The 22,775-nt window shown below is 47.9% G+C and overlaps 1 protein-coding gene across 1 annotated transcript in view; it reads left to right on the forward strand.

The window, feature by feature from the left end:
- Positions 1 to 22,775, forward strand: part of LOC147900871 (uncharacterized) — a 216,559-nt gene that overhangs the window by 189,180 nt on the left and 4,604 nt on the right. Inside the window, exon 16 of the mRNA XM_087376340.1 lies at positions 10,113 to 10,238. Within this exon, the coding sequence (XP_087232466.1) occupies positions 10,113 to 10,238 (126 nt within the window). The remainder of the gene's footprint in view (positions 1 to 10,112; positions 10,239 to 22,775) is intronic.

The raw sequence follows: 22,775 nt of genomic DNA on the forward strand, positions 1-22,775 counted from the left end.
GGTTTTTTTTTTCAAATAAATAAACAGGGGGGGTTCCTCGTGGCAGCACGGCGGGGGGGGGGGGGGGGTCGCAAGGGTGGCAGGGGGAGAGGGGACGTGGCGGGGGGAAGAGGGGAGAGGGGAGAGGGAGAGAGGCGAGGGTGGCGGGGGGGAGAGGGGAGGTGGCGGGGGAGAGAGGGGAGAGGGCAGGGGTGTAGAGCGGGAAGGGGCGGGGGTGTAGAGCGGGCGAGGGCGGGGTACGGGGGCCTTGGAGGGCGGGGCTGAGGGGGTGGGCCAGCGGGCGGTGAGCAGGGGGCGACGGGGCGCGGGCGGGTGGGGCGGCGGGGCGAGGTGGCGGGTGGTGAGCGGGGAGTGGGGCACGGGCGAGTGGGGCTGCAGAGCGGGGTGGTGGGTGGTGAGCGAGGGGGGGCACTGGCGGGCAGGGCTGCAGGGCGGGGTGGCGGGTGGTGAGCGGGGCGGTGGGCGCCGCTGGCACTCCGCCGCGGGCGGGGTGGCAGATGGGGGGCGGGGGGAGAGCAAAAAGGGGGTGGTAGAGAGAGGGGGGGAAGAGAGAAGTGGGAGGGGGATGGTAGAGAGAGGGGGGGAAGAGAGAAGAGGGAGGGGGATGGTAGAGAGAGGGGGGTAAGGGGGGGAGAGAGAGAGAGAGAGAGAGAGAGAGAGAGAGGGGGGGGGGGGGAGTGAGAGTGAGAAAGGTACAGAGAGAAAGAGAGGGAGAGAGAGAGAGTCCATCACTCGTGAGAGAGGTCCAAAGCCATCCGTGAAGAGACAGTGGAATCTACCTCTGAGCTCATAATATAGCGGGCATCTGCAAATGAAGTGCTCCTCTGACTCCACCTCTCCCATGGTGCAACAAGGGCAGATCCTGGTCTCTCGGCCTGGTCGCCGTCCATCCTCCATGCGTCGCATCCTACCAGCCTCTATCTCGAGCTGATGCGAAGAGACTCTAAGCTGGCCAAGGGCAATCCTCAGTGAGTGGGACATGTGGATACCTGTATAGCCTGGTGGAATGACAAATCCATCCTCTGAGATCCGAAGGAAGTGGTCACAATATGTGGCCATCTTCGTCGGAAGCTGCGTGGGATAAATCCAAGTGCGATACGTATGAAGCTGCAGCAAGTCTGCTCTCGTGACCTGGCTAAGCTCGTGGCGAGTCAACTCGAGATGAGGGGCATCTATGCTGTATCGGAAGGGAGGCAGTCTATCCATGTCTAGTCCAAGAGATGTGAGCCACCTAGTGAGTCTGAAGTACCAGCAGTATCGGGCCCCAGATCGTGCCAACTCCATAGAAGATGCAAGTGCTAACCATGGCAACCGAGCTCTGCCTGCTGCTGAGTCTCCAAACTCCCTAACCCTGTGCAAATACATGACTGACTGAAACGCTGCATCCAATGCAAGGGGAGTAGCTCCAAACTCTGCTAGCATGATCTCGTGCGGAACTGTAGCCTTGGCCCTAATGAGCCGAGAGAACATGATGATCTGTAACCTCTCTACTCGTCTCCAATCTGTAGCGCCGAGGTCTCCTGCCCAGAAAGGAGCTGCATACATCGCAGCTGGTCTCACCAATGTATCAAAAACCAAGGATTTCGTATCGGGATGCTGAAAGTGGGACTGAAAACACTGACGCTCAAGATAAGCCAACGAAGCATACCCTTTACTAATCCTATCTCGTGCTGCATATGTCATGGTGAAAACCGGTCCCCTGAAAACTGCCCCCAAATAAGTGTACTCTCTAACAAGCTCAATGGGCTGTCCGTCATAAGTGAAGCAAAACTCATCCGTGCTGTAAATACGATCAGAGCTGTTGAAAACCATAACCTTGGTCTTGCCAAGGTTTACGGTCAACCCCCTGTCCTGGCAAAACCTGTGGAGTGCCTCAATATGTGCCTGGAGGCCCTGAGCAGTAGAGGAAATGAGAACCACATCGTCCGCATACAGGAGGATAGGAATGGAGGATCCTGAGAGAGTACAGCCCACACCGCCTGTCATCTGTACAAACATCTCTAGCTCATCAATATATAATCCAAAGAGAGTAGGAGAGAGCGGGCAACCCTGCTTCACCCCAATCGTGCTGCATACCTCCTGCCATGAGTGTGAAGATCTAGGCAAGTGTCAAGTGGGCTGCTGGCGGTGCCAAGTCTCCATGGAGCAATCTCCTCCGAAAATCTGCCATCATCCTCCGTCGTCTAGAAATAAAGCGACGGGTACGGCCTCTGTGTAAGATCATCCTGCGGTGCTGCCGGATCATGTCATATGTACATCCTCGGGGTGGAACCATCGGTGCTCTCTGGCAAGCTGGGCTATCTCTGTGCTCATGGTCCTGCGCCTCGTCCTGCTCCTCATGAATAACCAGGTCTCTGGCAGGGATGCGACGGTGCTCTCTGAGGAATCTCTCTCTGTATCTGGTGATCTCCCTGATGAACAACGCTAAGCAATACTGATCCTCATACTCCATAATCCGAGAGAGAGGTCCAAATCCGTGCCCAAATAAACAGTGAAATTTGCCACGGATCTCATAATATAAAGGGCATCTGCAAACAAAGTGCTCCTCAGTCTCCACCTCCCCCATAGTGCAACAAGGGCATATCCTAGTCTCTCGCCTGGGTCTATGTCCGGTAGCTGTACGACGCATCCTACCGGCCTCAACGTCTAATCTGTGGGAAGATACCCTGAGCTGGCCCAAGGCAATCCTGAGTGAGTGCGACATATGAACGTCGATATATCCTGGGGATATGATCAAGCCATCCTCTGAAATCTTGAGAAAATGGTCACGATATGTGGCCATCTTTGTAGGAAGCTCCGTGGGATGAACCCAAGTGCGAAACGTGTGTAGTTGCAACAAATCTGCCGTGATAACCTGACTGAGCTCATGTCGAGTGAGAGGGAGGCGAGGGGCATCTATGCTGTATCGAAATGGTGGCAGCCTATCCATATCCAAGCCCAACGAGGTGAGCCATGTGGAGAGTGTGTGGTACCAACAAAAAGTATGACCTCTCTCCGCTAACATCTGCGAGGATGTCAGTGCTAGCCATGGTAATCGTGCTCTGCCTGCTGCTGAGTCTCCGAGTGCCCTGATCTTATGCAAGTATGTAACTGACTGAAATGCTGCATCTAGCGCTAGTTGTGTAGCTCTGAACTCTGCGAGCATAATCTGATGCGGTACCATGGGCTTCGCTCTGATCAATCTGGAGAACATGATGATCTGTAACCTCTCTACTCGTCTCCAATCTGCAACACTGAGATCTCCTGCCCAAAAGGGGCTAGCATACATGGCTGCAGGTCTCACCAGCGTATCGAAAAGTAAGGACTTCGTGTCGGGATGCTGAAAATGTGACTGTGCACACTGCCTCTTGAGAAGAGCCAAGGCGGCATACCCTCTACTGATCCTATCTCGTGCTGCATGCGTCATGGAGAAGACTGGACCTCTAAATGTGGCACCCAAATATGTATACTCCCTGACTAGCTCCACCTCCTGCCCATCAAATGTGAAAGAGAACTCGCCTCTCCTATAAACCTGGTATGACGTGTTGAAGACCATGACTTTGGTCTTCCCAAGGTTTACAGACAACCCTCTGTCCTGACAAAAGCTGTGGAGTGCATGGAGATGTGCCTGTAAACCCTGCTGGGAGGAAGAAATAAGAACCACGTCATCTGCATAGAGGAGAATCGGTATCGTGGATCCTGCCAGTAAAGAACCTGTACCACCCATCGTCTGTATGTACATCTCTAACTCATCGATATAGAGACCAAAGAGTGTCAGAGACAAAGGACACCCCTGCTTCACCCCTATCGTACTGCGTACTTCCCCCGACAGCTCCGCCCGTGTCCTGACTCTACCTGTGACTCTCTCATACAAGGCCATGATCGCCCATTGAATCTCCCCACTGAATCCCAAGTCACGAAGTCATGAGAAAGAAAGAAAGAAAGAAAGTGTATTATTGTCCACTAAAGGCCAAAATGGGCCCATGGGACATCAAGAACTCTGCATACAAGATAGCACAAAATCAACGTGCCACAAAGAAGAGGCATCGTCGAATATCATCTAAGTGCTACGCAATACAATGCAAGTGAAAGTACATAATGTCAAATCTGAGCCTAAATACAAAGTAAACTAGATGCAAGGAAACCGCCCCTGGGTGCAAAATGGGGGGATGAGTACAATATGCCAATGCAAAGATACAAGTCCAGGTGTCACGGAGTCTGAGAACCGAAATAATACTGGAAATCCTGTCCATCGACTCTGCCTCCTGCTATGAGAGTACAAATCTGAGCAAAGGTGAGGTGAGCGGCTGGTGGGGCGAGATCTCCATGAGTAAGTCTCCTCCGAAAAGCTGCCATCATCCTGGATCGTCTGGAGATGAAGCGACGAGTATGTCCCCTATGTAACAAGATCCTGTGGCGTCTACAAACCATCTCATATGTACATCCACAGGGTGGAGGCATGTGTCCTGTGTGAGCTCTGACCTCCTCGTGCTCCTCCTGGCGTCTTCGTCGGAAGCTGCGTGGGATAAATCCAAGTGCGATACGTATGAATCTGCAGCAAGTCTGCTCTCGTGACCTGGCTAAGCTCGTGGCGAGTCAACTCGAGATGAGGGGCATCTATGCTGAGAGAGAGAGAGAGAGAGAGAGAGAGAGAGAGAGAGAGAGGGAGAGAGGGAGGGAAAGAGAGAGAGGGGGAGTGAGAGTGAGAAAGGTACAGAGAGAAAGAGAGGGAAAGAGAGAGAGAGAGAGAAAGAAAGAAAGAAAGAAAGTGTATTATTGTCCACTAAAGGCCAAAATGGGCCCATGGGACATCAAGAACTCTGCATACAAGATAGCACAAAATCAACGTGCCACAAAGAAGAGGCATCGTCGAATATCATCTAAGTGCTACGCAATACAATGCAAGTGAAAGTACATAATGTCAAATCTGAGCCTAAATACAAAGTAAACTAGATGCAAGGAAACCACCCCTAGGTGCAAAATGGGGGGATGAGTACAATATGCCAATGCAAAGATACAAGTCCAGGTGTCACGGAGTCTGAGAACCAAAATAATATTGGAAATCCTGCCCATCGACTCTGCCTCCTGCTATGAGAGTACAAATCTGAGCAAAGGTGAGGTGAGCGGCTGGTGGGGCGAGATCTCCATGAGTAAGTCTCCTCCGAAAAGCTGCCATCATCCTGGATCGTCTGGAGGGTTAGAGTTAGGGTTAGGGCATCTAACCCTTTCCTTTATAGCACTCTATTGGGTTAGTGCTATGCACATATCAAATACATGATGTTGAGCATGGTTTCTCAACAACAAGCCCATGAGGAAACCCACCTGTGGATAACAAATGAATTATGTCAGCATACCATGCTGGGAAGTAGTTGACAACAAACAAAAATTCATCCTTGAGTAATGTAACTCTGAAAAGGCCAGCATCAAACAATTCATCCTTAGTACTAATGGTTGTATGTCATGAAGTGATTCTAGACAAGTGGTTGGTAGTTTGATGTAACCTTCCCGCACGTACCACAACAAATTCTTAGAAATGGAGGATCCATCTGCTTAATCTTGCACGAAGTGTGGGTTTATTCAATAGAATTTTAAGATCTTGATGGTCCGTGATGATTATAAACTTACTTCCCAAATGGTGATGGGGGTACTTGGCCATAGCATAAACCATTTCGAGACCCTCCCGTTCAGTGGTGCTGTAATTTTGCTATGCTCCGTTTAGTTGTCGGCCGGCAAAGTACACATGCAAATCAACCTTGTGGTCCTTATCAAGCTGTGCCAATATGGCACCAATGGCCAGTCCACTAGCATACACATAAACATGAAATATAACTTCCTAGTTGGGCTGGTGTAGGATGGGTGCCTTTGCCAGACGTTCCTTGAGATTGTCAAATGATAGTTGTTGAGAGAGTTAGGGTTAGAGTTTGGGTTAGGGCATCTAACCCTTTCCTTTATAGCACTCTATTGGGTTAGTGCTATGCACATATCAAATACATGATGTTGAGCATGGTTTCTTGACAAGCCCATGAGGAAACCCACCTGTGGATAACAAATGAATTATGTCAGCATACCATGCTGGGAAGTAGTTGACAACAAACAAAAATTCATCCTTAAGTAATGTAACTCTGAAAAGGCCAGCATCAAACAATTCTTCCTCCACACTAATGGTTGTATGTCATTAAGTGATCCTAGACAAGTGGTTGGTAGTTTGATGTAACCTTCCCGCACGTACCACAACAAATTCTTGGAAATGGAGGATCCATCTGCTTAATCTTGCACGGAGTGTGGGTTTATTCAATAAATTTTTAAGAGCCTAATGGTCCGTGATGATTATAAACTTACTTCCCAAATGGTAATGGCGGTACTTGGCCATAGCATAAACCATTCTGAGACCCTCCTGTTCAGTGGTGCTGTAATTTTGCTGTGCTCCGTTTAGTTGTCGGCTGGCAAAGTACACAGGCAAATCAACCTTGTGGTCCTTATCAAGTAGTGCCAATATGGCACCAATGGCCAGTCCACTAGCATACACATGAACATGAAAGATAACTTCCTAGTTGGGCTGGTGTAGGATGGTTGCCTTTGCCAGACGTTCCTTGAGATTGTCAAATGATAGTTGTTGAGAGGCGGACTAGAAAAAGAACCGTGCCTGACATAGAAGTTCTATCACTACCACCACTATGTCCGCATAATAATCGATGAACCTTTTGTGGTCTAGGTTTTCACATGGACTTTGTTTAGTAGTTCTAGAAGTTTATCTTTCTCTGTCGGACTAGAAGTTTATCTTTATCTAGAACCGCCATGGATGATGTGACACCTCTTCCCAACCCAGGGCCTGAAGTAGCTACAAGAGTTGAGGGACCTCCTATAGTAACAACAATAGTTGTGGACATATGGTGGAGAGGCCATGGATGACCCGCTTTGCACATCTTCTTCACTATCTGAGCCCGATTTGACTACCAAAGATCCTATGGTCCAAATCAATGAGATTTTTGATGAAATTAATCCCTTTGGCAACTGCTCTACTTTGTGCTCAGCCTGATGACTTCTCCAACATCTATCCCACTAATGCTTCTTATGCCGTATTTGGTCTATAGGAAGCCTTCTCTCCACTCCTCTTGAAGAGTACCTTTTGGTTCTCTCATTTGCTCCCTCAAGATTTTCAGAACTACTCGGCACAAGATCTCTCTTCCTAAGATTGCAGAATACCATTTCACCCTTACACCAGCAATGTCCCACTGTGATCGCCATAAACTATCTGAGGGAAGGTCTGATCAGTGCTAGAGGTGTTATCAAAGGCCAAAGGCCATTGGTGTGAGTTGCAAGGGATACGTGGTGATGTTGGTGCAGTGGATCGTGTGGTTCTAAGACTAGGGGATGAGTGCAGAGTGGATTGTCATGCTAGTGAGGGTGCAAGTGGAGGTGCGGGACGAAACAGAAAGAAGTAGAAATGATCAAGGATAAATGCACATGCTAGTGAACACCACAATAAGGATGTGCCTACTAAAGTGGAATCATAAGAGAACTGGACTACTTAGCAGTCCAGAGTACACAAACAGAGATCACTCACCAAGAATCCCCAAATACAGTAGGCGATCTCGTAGCTCAAGCCTCTCCTTCTCACACAATCTACTCTCCTCCTCTGTAAATGATCCTCCCTGCCCCTTTCTCTTCTATCTTCACCTCTCATCTCTAATCGTTGTGCTGATAATCCCTCCATTGGTTGCTATGATTCTCCTCTCTCCCCATTGGTGGATGGCCCTCTCCCTTGAAGGATACAGGCTCACCCTCAACATCTCTGATGATGCTTTGGCTTCTACACCAGCACTGACTCCTTGGTGGTGCCATAACTCCTGAGCGGTGTCACCTTCTGTACTGCACAGTGCCATAACTCCCATGCGGTGCCATAAGTCTTGCATCTGGAGGATAGTATCTCCATGTGTACTCTAAGCGAATCTTGGCCATTGGGACCCGTGGTGGTGGGCTGGATGTCTCCGCCTCTCTTCTCTGCGTCACCAATCTCCATCACCAAAGAGGACTATATTGGTATCACCCGAAGTCTAATCATGTACCACTTGCAGTCTCGTCATGTACCACAAGAAGTCTGGTCATGTACTACAAGAAGTCCGGTCATATACCACAAGAAGTCCGGTCCGCCGGTCATGTACCACAGGAAGTCCGGTCATGTACCACAAGAATTCTGGTCCGGTCAGGAAGTCTGGTCAGTACCACAAGAAGTCCGGTCCATTCATGTATCACAGGAAGTCCGGTCATGGCTTGCTGGACCAAGTTTGTCAATAGAGGGACACTAGGTTAAGCTCAAAGGTAGGCCGCAAGCTTGTGATTAAATGTTTCACTCCAAGGCTTCAGCCTTGATTTCACTCAGAATCCATTGCATCATCTCTTTATCAATGTTGTCTTTAATGACTCTTTTGAGTAGCAGAAAAATTCTTGCCGTATTTGTCTTTCATTAACTTGATCTTTGTTATTTGGGAGGATGTTAAAAGAACTTCATCTATGATCCCTCACCTCTTTAGAAATTCATTCACATACCTCTCATTGATTTTAAGTATATTTTAAATGGATGGTACCGTCAGGGAGGATGTATTTAGCACTCAATTTTGAGGTTGTGCAAGTGTAGGCAAGGCTTTGGGGGTGATTTGGTAGATGATACAGAGATTCTCTTATAGATTTTAAGAGAAATCATTCATGCTCTGAGGTGCTCGTGAGATGAAGGTTTCAAGGCTATAAGACTTTGAGAAGAGAGTTTGCTTACGTTGTGGGATTGTGCCCTTTAGTTCCAATTGACAAGGATCAGATGATATTGCTCATGGTTGTGAGTGAGTCATGCTATTTGCATGCTGTATGTGGAGGCTTCAACTCTCCTCATGTTGTAATTTTAGGGTTCAGGACTAGCTTTTGCCCTCCCATCCCTTCTTTCATTTGGTGATATGTAATATGCTTTTTTTTAAATTTTAAGTATTGGATAGGGAATAAATAAATTAATGCATTAGAAAATGATCTCACAAGATCTCTCGCTTTGGCATTGCTAATTTGTCTTGTGACATTGATCATACAAAATGGTTACTAGCTCCCCTCCATAGCCAAGAATGAGAGTTGTTATTTGCTGAGGAAATCTTTGTACATCAATTCCTTATGAAGCCAAACCACTGTTAGTGTTGACTTGGTTAGCATTTGGGGACTTTGGATATTTCATGGTCTCCCCTGGTCCCAACTTCATTGGGATCAGTCATAAAAGAGATGGCCGTTGGTGTCAGTGTTTCACAAATTTGTTAGTATTACCAATGTACAAGAAGATTTGTGTACAAGATGTTTGAGATAGAGCGATGGCATCAGCTACACAACCATACACTGATTCCCTATGGCCAGTAGATGCCCACTTATGACAGAGGAGGATTCTTGGTTCATGTGCCCACGGGCAGTGGTTTAGCACATAGTTGTAGAAATCGGTACCATCTCTATTTTCCCAGATCTGTTTTATTGAGGTTGAAGGGCAAACCACTTTTATGGGCCTACATCACTCAATAAATATCTAAGAGGAATCTATAATATCCAAGCAGCTGATTTGCGCCTGTGCACTATCACCTATTCAAGAGCAATGTGGGCCCCTACCACAGGTCAAACAGTTTTATATAGCTTGGTTTGATTATTTAGGATATGTAATTCCACCGTGGGTCTCTAATTCCAGGACAACCTTCGGTTTATCACTTATATGATTAATTCTCTTTACCGGTGGCAGATGATATTAGCTCAAAATAAACTAGTAAGAATAAATATCTGGACTGTAAGGTAGTAATCTTGACATGACACCACCATGGAAGGCATGAATTTAATGGAAACACGAGGCAGATCACCTTGCTTCCTAACTGAGCCATGCATCACATAGTAATAGGATTCTCAAGGATTTGTTCCCACAATGAAAAGACCTGAAAATTCATCAAGAAAATCTACCAAAATCATGGTGTGCCCTTTGTAACGTCATTGCCTTATGTTTGGAATTGTCTTTGAGGTTTTCCATTGTGAAAGAGAGCCAATCAAATATGCAAGAGTAAAAGTCCAGTCTTGTACCACTGATTTCTGTTTCTCATATATTGTTCAATCATCAACTATTGATTCAGGACAACAGGTATCAGGATGCCATTCATTACTATGAACCAATTGTAAAGAAGTCTGGAGACAACATCCTCAGTGCACCATCCATTGTTCTTGCAAATCTGTGCGTCTCATACATAATGACTAGCCGGGTAATTTACCTTTAATAATGTACAGAGCATGAAACTGAAAGTCACTCTGTATTTCCAGATAAAAGTACTGCTGCTTACAGACTTCACAAAGATAGTAATGACTGGACATTCTTGTACTATAACTAGTTTATTTGAAGGCAGAAATGAAAGGTTCAAAAGTCTATATGTTTGAGGAATTGGACATCTTGTAAATACCTGATGATCTTTGCTCTTAAATTTCCTTACAAAAGAACAACAAATCATGGTACAATGGAATTCTTCCTCTTTTATATCTTATCATGACATGAAACATTACAGAATACATTGGAAATATATAGTTATACAATAAAGATTGTGAGTTTTACGGCATTGGTGTGTAGTACTTTCTCAATAAAACTGCTGCTCATCCTGCTCCCTGGAGATCCCTCCCCACCTGCTGCCTCTGCTTCCCTCACCTTGCCTTACCAGCCTGCTCCCTTTCTTTCCCCCTTTCTCTTTGCCTCTACCCCTTCTGCTCTTCGTGAGGCCATGTTTGTGGCATCTCCCTTGCCCCCCCCTCCCAATCTGGGCTGCTCTCCTCACTCACAGATGTCCTGTCCTGGTGGTCCTCTTGACATGGACAGCTAGGGCTGCCCTTAGCCACCTGTGGATAGGATTGGCTGCCAAAGGTGGGAGGTCTCTGCGCCTCCTGATGCTAACAGGACCAAATGGGAACCGAAGAGCCGAAAGTGTATTTTCTTGGGCTACAGTGAAGAGGCGAAGGGTTACCGTCTCTATAACCCTGTTACCAAGAAGGTAATAGTAAGTCGCGATGTGGTCTTCTCAGAACAGCCGCATCAATTGGAGGAGAATGCTTTCTTCCCGGACAACCAAGACTAGGATATCCATCCAATGCCACCCTAGATTACCGGCTCAATAATTATAGTTCCCAAATTATCTTTCTGTGTGATGCTGGTCCAGATACGATTGTTGGTACCACCACCAACAGCAGACCGAACTCCCCCCATGGTGCTTGGGAGGATTCAAGATAAAGAAGATGAAGAAGAGCCTGTAGAACCACAACGGCAAAAGCCATTCTTGAAGTGGGTAAAGCAGCTTTTGGATGGCCCTTGATAATGCTTTGGAATGGTCTAGGAATATTGTTTGGTAAGCTGCATTGTGGTCCTTACCCCCTCACAACGCTAGGCTTGAAACTTGGATCTTGGTGAGTAGGGCACTAGAAGGTGACCACATGAAAAGATCACCATCTATGGGAGACCACCTCAATAGAGACCTCAATGGAGACCAATAGAGACTGCTCATCTCTTGCTTAGCCCTATTTACTAGGGATCACACTTGGTTTTTGTTATCCTTGGTATCTATGGTTAGCGACATGGAGACAAACTATCAACAACCATGCTTCTCGATGACTCTTAGATTCCTTGATTTACAAAGAAGTACCGTGGTTGTTTGGTGTACACATTGACATTGCATTTGGAGACTCCTATGGTTGTGACCTCGTCAAAAGGACGATGGCAGTTACTGAAGGAGCATGGTGGAAAGAGGGAGAGAGAGAGGGTAGGCTAGGGAGAGAAGAAGTGCTATGGAAATGAAATGACTAGAGCAATGAACAAAAATGAGAGTACTCACATGTAGACCAAAGAGCTTGTAGCTTGATGCTTGATTGATTTGACACTAGACAAGTACAACTCTTATATAAGAGCACACACACACATATGAACACCTATGCATATGGGATAGCTCCCAATATGACACGTGGCATCCATAGGACTCACTAGACTATAAAACACCCCCTAGACACTTCGTACACTCATTTTTGACTCACTTTGGCTTCATATTCCAACACCCCCCCATGAAGGCAAGGTGAGAGACTACTTGAATGGAACCAAGAACATAGAACATGACAATGACGGTCATCAAAACTATGCATGCCGATCTAGAATTAGACATGGTTCCCACACAATCTCAGAGGCAAGTGAGCATGGCTCAGAGGCTAGTGAGCATAACATAGAAAGCTCATCTAGCATGGCTCAGAGGCTCATCATGCATGGATGCATGACCATTTCAGAGGTCTAGGAGACCAATGCACCAACATCCTGGAACTCTCAAAAGCGAGGCCTGATAAACAAATAGACCTATCAATGCCAATACATGGCTCCCACAGTACATCCCCCTCTTGACTCCAGGGACTAACTAGAAACATGGAGTCACACACCATAAAAGAAATACATCATTTTAGGAGGACAATCCAAGGTAGAGGACCTTTATTGACTTTTCAAACATTCTTTTTAAAGGGACTACTCAAGGCAGAGAACCTTTAACTCAATCATATAGCACGTCTCAAATGAATGAAGTGGGTTGTTATCTATCACATCATTATGTATATATATCTACTTTTTTAAAAACATTAATTATAATGCATGTGTTTTATAGATATTTAAGAATCATCAAAAAAAAAAAGAGAAAAATTCTTGATTGTAATATGGCTAAGATAATGAGACCTAGTATATTCTAAAATAGTGGTACATAATGATAGGTTCAAAGTACATCTTAATTATTTAATTATTGTAGAGATATATGTGGAGGGTTACAATTTTATTGATCTATAGGATTGACGATTGATAAAAGGTTTAATACTATCCTTTAAATGAAAGGATAGTAGGAAAGTGCAGGTGTTGCAGCCCGCCACTGGTGCAAGAGGTAGGTGAGGTGAGGTCCACAAGTACATGTGTGTGTGCCTCTGCGTGTGTGATTTTGTACAGTGGCCCGGAATGTTGAATAAAAGAGGGATACAAAATCATACTGAGTGATAGTGAAGAGAGCATTCAGAGCAGGACAGATACCTTTCATGATGTAGTAATGCCCTGGTGCTGAATAGAAGCGAGTGAAGAAGTAGCGAGTGATCACTGCTTCTCTGCTTCCACCTTCCAAAACCTTTTTGCAATCATAGCCCCTCCGATTGGGTTTGCACTGTGAAAGGAATGAAAGGAGATGTGGTGAATCATCGGAAGGAGGCTAAATAGGGAGAGCAGGGAGCCCCATGTACTGTGAGACCAAATTGGGTGTGAGAAGCTGCTTGGAGCCCATGAACTCAAAAGTATCGGTGATGGAGTCATAAGATTTGATGAAGTTTGTACATAGTTCCACATCCACAGGAGGGAAGATGACCTTGTCGAACTCAATTAGGCAGAGGGTTGGGATCTCTGAAGATGTTAACACCGAAGATAGTTTGAGGTTTGGATCCAGAAGAGGTTTAAACATAACCCGAATGTGGGAGAGAGGAGGGGTGGTTTTCGAAGGGCTCTGTATCTCTGTTGGCCCACCCGACCCCTCTAAATATGGTCTCTGTGCAGAGGGGGTGTAATCTGAGCCCCATGGTCGAAAAAAGAGGCACTAGAGCTCTGAGAGTGGGAAAGAACCTCCCCCTACTGTCTTGATTGTGGTGGCTCTCCATCCGAGATGATAGTGATCTCCAAGCCAGGGATGTGGATGCTGGGTTGTTGAAGGCATCACTGATGAAGTCGGCACTAATGATGGAGTGGGCACTGCTGGATGAAGTGGGCACTGATGATGGAGTGGGCACTGTTGATGAAGTCGGCACTGTTAATGAAGTGGGTACTACTGATGAGATGGGCACTGCTGATGCCTTGGGCATTGATGATGTAGTGGGCATTGATGAAGTCGTCTGTATTGTAGAGGCTGTAGGCACGGATGAAGTCATCTGCACTACAGAGGCTGCCTGGGACGTCATGGCGGTATAGAAAGGGGTGAAGAGCTTATCTTTGGGTAACCGTGGCTTATACTTGCGCTTCTTCTTGAGCATGAAGAAGGGACAAGCTGTCAAGTATAAGCGGATTGGCGAGGTGGTACCTAGAAGGGAATTGATAAATGATGCAGGAGAGGAGCTGATGGCAAAGCAAGAAGGATGTGAGAGCTAGAGGAGAGCTGATGGCGAAGCAAAGAGACCTGATGGTGAGGAAGTGGTGAGGTAGAAGGGGAGCTGATGACGAAGTAGAGAGACCTGATGGCGAGGCAGTGGTGAGGTAGAGGGGGAGCTGATGACAAAGTAGGGAGACCTGGCGAAGCAGTGGTGAGGTAGAGGGGGAGCTGATGACGAAGTAGAGAGACCTGATAACGAGGCAGTGGTGAGGTAGAGGGGGAGCTGATGACAAAGTAGAGAGACCTGATGGCAAGGTGATAGGAGTCAGAGATGGCACAGAAGATGGAGCAGATGGCACAGGCAGAGATGGCGTAGATGGCGCAGCACTTGTCAGGGAGGTAGATGGCTAGGCTGGCATAGCAAGTCAAGGAAGAGGGGTACAGCCTACTCAGCAAGGGCCTTAGCCCTTTGCTCCAGCCCTTTGTGGCTTGTATGAGGTTTTTTTTCCTTTTTTCCGCACTTTGTCCCATATATCTTTTATTTCTTTCTTTATTTCTCTCTCTCCCTCTCCACCATGTAACTTCATGGTAATCTGCAGCCTCTTGTTCAACTACGAAAATCGGACCGAATGTGATTGAGTGCTAAAGACATACATCTTTGCCACTGAATTGAAATAAGAAGGCATATCGGGGGCCACAATCAGACATTACAGGACCTTTAGCACTACTCTCCACAAGGAGTGAATGCCACCCTCTCTGCCCCCTTCTTATCTAAGGGCAACTCCACCATGTTGAAGTCACCTCCAACAACCCATGAAATGGGGGCCCAAGAGAGCAACTCCTTCCACATAAGAACATGATTCCGTCTATTATTGGGGGCGTAAAGGTTGAGGAAGCCATCCATTCAAAACAAGGATCTACTGAGCTCTAGAGGAGATGATGACTCCTTGTCCAACGACCAAGGGAAGAAAAGAGTGTGAAACTAAAATGCATGTACCTCCCACCAACTTGAGGCGACCAAAAAGTGTAACTTGAAAGCATCTTACCTCACTTGGCACAATCTTTGGCATCCAATTTGTGTTCTTAAATAAAAAGAGTATCAATGGGACCCCTAGGAATACTTGGATGAAGCGTAGTACGAATTAGCTGCCTACTATCCATGGCCTAGAGATTGAGTCTCGTGCTCTCATAATGGTTTGCAAGCACTACAAGACTGGGTCCTGCTCTTTAAGTTGCTCAATGGAAGTCAGATTCCATCTCACTGCTCTCTCACACTCTTGAAGAGAGTGCCACTGATGAAGAGCCTAGGGATAAAACTCCCCACTGGTCTTCTAAATCACATCTGCCACCCAAGGTAGACCATTTGTCCTTGGGAGAGCTTTTTGCCTACTACCTAATCTCTACCACGGCCTGTTGCACCTTCTTCCTCTTGGAGTAAACCATTAGGGATATATACCCCCTTCTGAGGGAGTCTATGATAGGGCTGCTCAAGGTGAAGCACAATTGGGGAGTGATCTGACATCGTTGTACCTCCATCGCTCCCCCTCTGTGCAGCACCCAATCCTCCACATAGAATATATCAAGATGCTCTATAGGCCATCATGCCATTGTTGGCTGAAGGAGAAGCAACGGTTGCCGGGGAGTTTGGAGAACTCCGCTCTCTCTACATTAGATGTTACATCAATGTGCCAGCCAGCTTGGTGTAGAGGTCTCCTCTATACTGCATGGCCTTGAAGGTAGGCATCAAGCCTATGATGCCTTTGGTGCACTGCCACATGGGCACACATTATTCCCCTTTCAAACCCCTTTGAAGTCTTAGAAATCCACAATTGTCATTAAGGCTCCCACCCATAGGAGGGCCCTGTTCTCCACTCCCCCTTATCCCTCTGAGTTGGGACCATGGTGAGTTTGAACATGCACGAGCTTCACGATGATGCGCGGTAACAACCAGAGCAGATGATACTTTGCGAAGAGATGCAGAGGACTATGGGAGCATGAGCAGTGGACTTTCTCTTGATTCAAGAGCACATGTTCTCACCTACAGATATCAGACGCCGACACTGCCTTCTCTCAAAGAGGGCCCAAGAGGTTTGGTCCCTTGCAGTAGGTAGCAACGGAAGGGTCTATATTTAAGTTTTCCATGCATTGGCCCCAGATGTGTTTTGATCAGGATGAGCTTATCATAGGGCACATAGTATGGATTGGTTTATGGATGGGTGACTCCAAGATTGAGATTCTGAACGTGTAGTCAGCAACACCCTCCAACCTGGAAGCATATTTATGAAAGCCTTCCAGACATTGACTCTTTAGTTTTTGGAGGTGACTTCAACAACCTAGTAGGGCAGCACCTCTTCCCTAGGGATTCCCATGGCTGAGAGGAGCACGTAGGAGCACTTCATATTTGCAATCAACAGTCGAGATTCATGTGTCCCTGGATTGAGGGCCTATACTTTGAAAGAAATTCCTGGTCATCATAGCACCCTACTATACCCAACGGGATCTAGAGGATTGATAAGAGAACTTGGCCTAGCGTGTCTCCGTATCTTGGATGTCCAGGTGTGCACACTCATACCTATCTGCCAACCACTGTAATCCCAAGTCTGGATCTTTGAGCCGCTTAATGGAGCCAAGTCGCATATCAAAGCTCTTTCTCGTGCCTATAGTAGTCCCTAGTGGCTTAAGTCCTAGAGTGCAACTCCTCCTCTACTGCCCACACAGCCCAACCAATCTCTGGACTATCACTGGCTGTCTCCAGAACTCTGTGACTACCTTCTACACTTCCTGCTCTTGCAGAAGTGAGTCAGGGATGTGGATCCCCTTTTGGTGAAGCCCTCATCTGGGCTACTCAAGTTGCTAAATCGTAGGGGAATGATATGACATTGTGGTACATGCCACGATACCCATGGCTCCGCTGCCCCTATGCAGAGCCCAATTGCCCACATAAAAATGGTCAAGCCTCTCTAAGAGACCACCGTGCATGCGCTAACTAAATGAGAAACAGAGGCTTCTTGGAAGCCTAGAGAACATTGCCTCTCTCCAAGGGTCTCTGCCACACACTGTGAAGATAAAGTGCTCCTCGGTTCTCCTCTCTGCCGCCGGCATCTCTGCAAAGGACGCGCCTCGAGCTTATCTTCTGCGTGCTCTAGATTGGTGAAGTACCTCCAACGATCCAATAGTCTACATCTGGGAGACACTCCTTCTAACATATCCAAAAAGATGGGCACTACTGCCTACACACCATAGCGTAGACATTCAAGATGCCTATCCGAGAATTCCCAACCGTGGTCCCCATCCACACTGCCCTACCATTGATCAACTCTCCTTGGCCAAAAACATATACTAACAATGCTTGTGACACGAAGATGCAAACTCCCTTACTCCTGCCTACTGTGAGAGACCAAACCTATGGGCCTCTCTCTGACAGAAGATGGTGGCATCATCAGATGTTTGTTATTGAAAACATATGCTCCAGAATCAAAAGGAAATCCACCAACCTACCTCTTTAGAGCTCTTGGTGAAGGATCAAGTATTGTGGCTATTGACATGCACGATTCGGAAGTCTGTGCACATTCCATATAACCAGTGTCCATCTCCAAGGGCATAACAGGTTCCACACCAATCTTGAGGGCCCACTGCATCATAAAGGACACCTCACGTTTGGGAACGAGCTGCTGCTCCTCTCTGCTCTCTTGCTGCCCCCTCCCCTCTCAGCCCACTTCCTCCCCTCCTCTCCCTCTCAACCCGCCACCTCCCCTCTCAGCCCGCTCCCCCTTCCCTGCTCCCCCGCTCCCTCTACCCCGCTCCCCTCACCCCTGCCTCTACCCTTCCCCCCGCCTCTACCCTCCCCCTACCCTTCCCCCACCTCTACCCTTCCCCCCGCCTCTACACCCCTCTCCTCTACCCTTCCCCCCGCCTCTACACCCCTCTCCCCCTACCCTTCCTCTGCCTCTACCCTTCCCCTTGCCTCTATACCCCTCTCCTCTACCCTCTCCCTACCCCCACCTCTCCCCCCTCGCCTCTACCTCCCTCTCCTCTACCCCCTTCTATCCTCTCTCGATCAGCTGCCCCCTCCCCTCTCAGCCGGCTCCCCCTTCTATCCTCTCCCAATCAGCTCCCCCGCTCCCTCCCCCCGCTCTTGCCTCAGCCCTCCCTCTTCCTACCCCCCGCATTCTTTTTCCTTCTTCTTGTCTCCCCCCTCTTCCTTCTCCCGCAGTGTTTTTTGGAGCGGACGGAGCCTCAAAAGTGTCCGAGTCAGTCTCCTCACCTCGATTGGCGATGGATATTCTGTCAGCCAATCCTACTCCACCTCCACTGGCCGCGAAAACTATTACTTTTTCTAAAGACGAGTTGCAGTAGCTCAAGAAGGACGTAGATACTGAATGCTCTACCACGTTGCTCGCATGCATCTTCGGGTCTCACCCTTCCAGATCCCAAGCCAGAGATTGGATGCTTGCGGCTCTCCCCCCAGACCTCACTCACGATTGTTAGATGTTCATCTTCTGGGACGAGGTTTTTTCCAGGTTGTTTTTGACACTCCAGAGGCTACGAGCACAGTGCTCAAAGCTGAGTTTTTACACCTGGGACACAGAATGATCTTCTTTGACACCTTTGATATTGGTTTCGACCCAGTGGAGGCAGATAAGGAAATCTTTTTTGCTCTTCATCAGATTTCCCGGGCTTCCCCAGGTTTACCATCGACTTATTTCTGTTATTGGGGAGCATTTCAGCGCGGTTGCTGAGATCCCACCCCTCCCTGGGTTGCCATTGACTGTAGCAGAGGCAACCAAGGCTGATGGGGTACCTAGAGTTAGGGTCCTTTCTAAGGATCCTAACCTCACGATGGACCATGTTATGATCTAGCGCCCGGATTGTTCGTTTTTTCGCCAGAGAGTAGAGATTACAGGTAGGTAGGACTAGTGCAGAATATGCAGGACCATTAGACACTTTGCCAGAGATTGCCCCAGGAAGAAGAAAAGGCCCAAGAAGCCCTCTTGTAGAGCTACCACCCCATGGCCTCGACAGGGGGTGGTACAGGTCCAGCACCTACTCCTCGGCCTCGGCAAGGGGGTGGTACAGGTCCAGCACCTGCTCCTCGACCTCCACATGGCGGCCCTCCTCAAGATGGTGGTATAGCTCCTACTTGTTAGAGTGCTCCTCCACTGAGCGCTCCTTTGATACCGCCACCTTCTACCTCAGGTGCCTCTCGACCTTCTACCTCAGGGGTACCCAATGCATACCAGTGGGTTCTGGTTCGTGTGCAGATTCCTCCTTTAGTTCACGAGGATACACTAGTGGACTCTACTTCACCTCGGGCTATCCCTCCAGTCTCACCTCACGCTGTCCGAGATGCTTCAGCTACGACCTCCTCCCTAGTTGCGGCTTCTCCCCTAATACTAGCGGCGCCAGACACTCTCCTTGAGGTAGTAGAGGTCTCCGCGGCTGGGCAGACACATGATCGAGAGTAGTCCTCACTTCCTCCCTTGGATAGGGGGAAGGGGATGGTTTACACTATTGATCCTCTTCCCTCAGAAGGGATCCTTCACACTTTGGTGTTTGGCCTGATTCACAGGAACTCATTTTCAGCTCTGGCAGATGCTTCAGATTTCCCAGAGGTGGAGTTTGTGCCCTCTACTTTTGGTGAGCCAGTGATTGGGTTTCCTGTTGACAGGGCTTCTTCGTCAGGTGGCAGGGTTCTTTCCCCTATTGATTTTCCGCCACTTGGTTCCATTTCTCGCTCCTCGAGCAAGAGGTCTTCCCCTCTTGAGGGGTTTGTTTCCGCCACTAGTTCGGGTAAGGTGTTCCACTCTACATCCTTCCATCGATGAGGATTATTAGCTGGAACATACAGGGCCTAGGTGGCGTCCCACATCGCTGCCGCAGACAGCTGATCCGGGATCAGCTTCATCCAGGTGTTACTGGGGGTTCCATTGATATCTTATTTATTCAAGAGCACAAACTGGATTCTAGAGATTGTGCCAAGTCAGGAAAGTTGCTTTCTGGCCATACGTTTTGGTCTCCTGCCTTAGGCACTAGGGCGGGCACTTCTATTTTCGTTTTGCAATTGGTTCTCCCCTTAGTTGTTGTACACGGAGTCATTATTCCCTCTAAGGCTCAGTGGATTATTCTCTTGATTGGAGGGCGTAAGGATGGTTTCCTTAACATGTATGCCTCCAACATTAGAGGGAAACGTGTCATTATGTGGAAGGATTTGCTCTCCTAGGCCCCCATTGCGGATTCATGGGTGATTGGAGGTGACTTTAACATGGTTGAGTTACGGTCAGACAAAAAAGGGGGTAGAGAAGGAGGACTTCACTCTTTGGAGAGAGCAGCTTGGGATGCTTCCTTTTTCTATTGTGGCAGAGATACTTGGTCGGACGATGCCTTTCTTATTCAACCACAGTCCCTCCTATTCTCTTGGTCGAACAGGAGGTAGATGCCTATTCATGCACACATTGACAGATTCTATGTAGATGATTGGGCACTAGACAGAGGTGGATCGGTATGCATTGCTGCTGGGGTTTCCACTTTAGACCAGTTTCCTGTTGTGCTGGCTATCTCAGAGCCTCACTTGAGAGGCCGGTCTCCCAGCATCAGGATTCTAGACGCCTTGTACACAGAGGAGGACCTTATAGAGGCAGCCCTGCAGATATGGGTGTCTCATGTCCAGGGTGGGCAGCCATATCCATCACATATAGCTGTTGCCCTTTTTGGTATTAGCGACTTCTACCACTCACTTGCTTGTACCAGGAGACGAGATATTCTGAGACGTGAGATTGGTGTTCGCCAGCAGTTGGCAGCTTTGCAGAGGGAAGAGCAGAAACGACCTTCAGATGCTTGGATTTAGGAGCGCCTTGCTGCAGCAAGGGCTCATCAGCAGATATTGCTTGATCAAAGAGTAGAGTATGCCTTTCATGCACGGGAATCCTTCTAGATTCAGATGGGTGGCAGAGTCAATAAACACTTTTTCTCTACTCTTGGCCCTAGAAATAGTAGAGAGAGTGTATCCCAGCTTATTGACTCACATGGGGTTTTACAGACAGATCCAGATGATGTCATTCGCATAGCTTTAGATTTTTATGCCGCCCTTCTTACTGCAGATCTTGACACACGGGATAGAGAGGATGCTAGACAGGTTATTTGGCAGAGCATCCCCTTGTTGGTGAAACCGGATATGCATGTTTTGCTTGATGCACCTTTCACCAACACAGAGTTCAGGACTGCACTTTCAGCCCTTCACAAGGGCAAGTGCCCAAGTTCAGATGGCCTCACCCCTTCTTTTTTCATTGCATTTTAGGATATGATTGGAGACTACATTACATCAGCCTTGCAGGGAATTTGGGACTCTGGCGAGATGCCCGGGACGCTCACAGAGGGTCTCATCCACCTTATCCCGAAAGGAGGTTGCAGAAATTTAGTGTCCCAGTGGAGGCCTATCACACTTTTGGGGACATGTTACAAGATTCTGGCCAAGGCAATCAGCCTCCGATTGCAGTTCCTTGTCCCAGATCTTATTTATGACACTCAGACGGGATTTGTGCATGGCAGAAGTATTTTTGATAACATTTTCTCTTTTTGGGAAGCTTCAGAGTGGGCCATGCAGAGCGGCCAGAATCTAGCCATTCTACTCTTGGATTTTGAGAAAGCTTATGACAGAGTAGATTGGGGTTTTTTGGAGGGCACCCTTCTACGTTTTGGCTTTACTAATGCTTGGATCAGAGGTGTTTCCTCTTTGTACAGATTAGCCCACAGCCAGGTACTTATTGGTGGGGTAAGGGGTGAGAGATTTCAGATTTCCAGATCACCGTCAGGGATGCCCCCTTGCTCCTTTTCTTTTTTTGCTCGTGGCTGAAGCTATGAGTATCTATGTTAGATCTCAAGCTGACATCTTTGGGCTGAGACCTCCCATCAGAAGGGAAGAGGAGCTACTTGATAGTGAGTTGGCAGATGACACAGCAGTTTACTTGGATGCCACACCATATACGCGCACTTCTTTCAGGACAGCATTGGATTTATTTTGCTTGGCGGCGGGGGCGGAGATAAATTGGCATAAATCCAACGGCTTTTGGATCAGTGATGAGGACACTCGAGTTTGGGGGCTTGACATAGGATTCACTTGGGTTCAGAGGGGTGTGCTTGTCAGGTATTTGGGCTGCTAGGTCGGCTTGGATATTTCTTCCACGTAGCAGGTTGCACCCGTTGGAGAGCATTGGGAGGAAGCTCCTTTTTTGGAGCTCAGCCAAGCTGGATCTTGCCTCCAGAGTTGTGGAAGTTAACCAGGTCCTCTTGGCCACGGCCTGGTTTGTTTGTTCATGTTGGTGCCGTTCTAGGGACTACATCACTCAGCTCAGGAGACCGATCATAATTTTTCTTTGGAATGGGCTTGATGGCACAACAGATGCGTTAGCTAGGGTGGCTTGGGAGACCCTCATCCTCCCTACACAGGAAGGGGGTCTCAATATTATTAGTCCAGATTTACAGTGCAGAGCTTTACTTTGCAAGATGGTGGTGCGGGGACTTATGCTAGGACAGGAGCCATGGAAGGCATTTCTTATTAGCAGCATATAGACGTGCACACCTTCTTCAGGAGGAGACTGGATGAGCAGTATTAGGTGGATTTTCACCGCAGCACACCTCAGATCACCTTCGTCCCCTCTCATGGTTGCCATACTGAAAGCATGG

This window comes from Dipteris shenzhenensis, chromosome 6 (genome assembly GCF_047967505.1).
Source record: "Dipteris shenzhenensis isolate YYH24624 ecotype China chromosome 6, Dip_SZ_1.0, whole genome shotgun sequence".
Taxonomy (NCBI): domain Eukaryota; kingdom Viridiplantae; phylum Streptophyta; class Polypodiopsida; order Gleicheniales; family Dipteridaceae; genus Dipteris; species Dipteris shenzhenensis.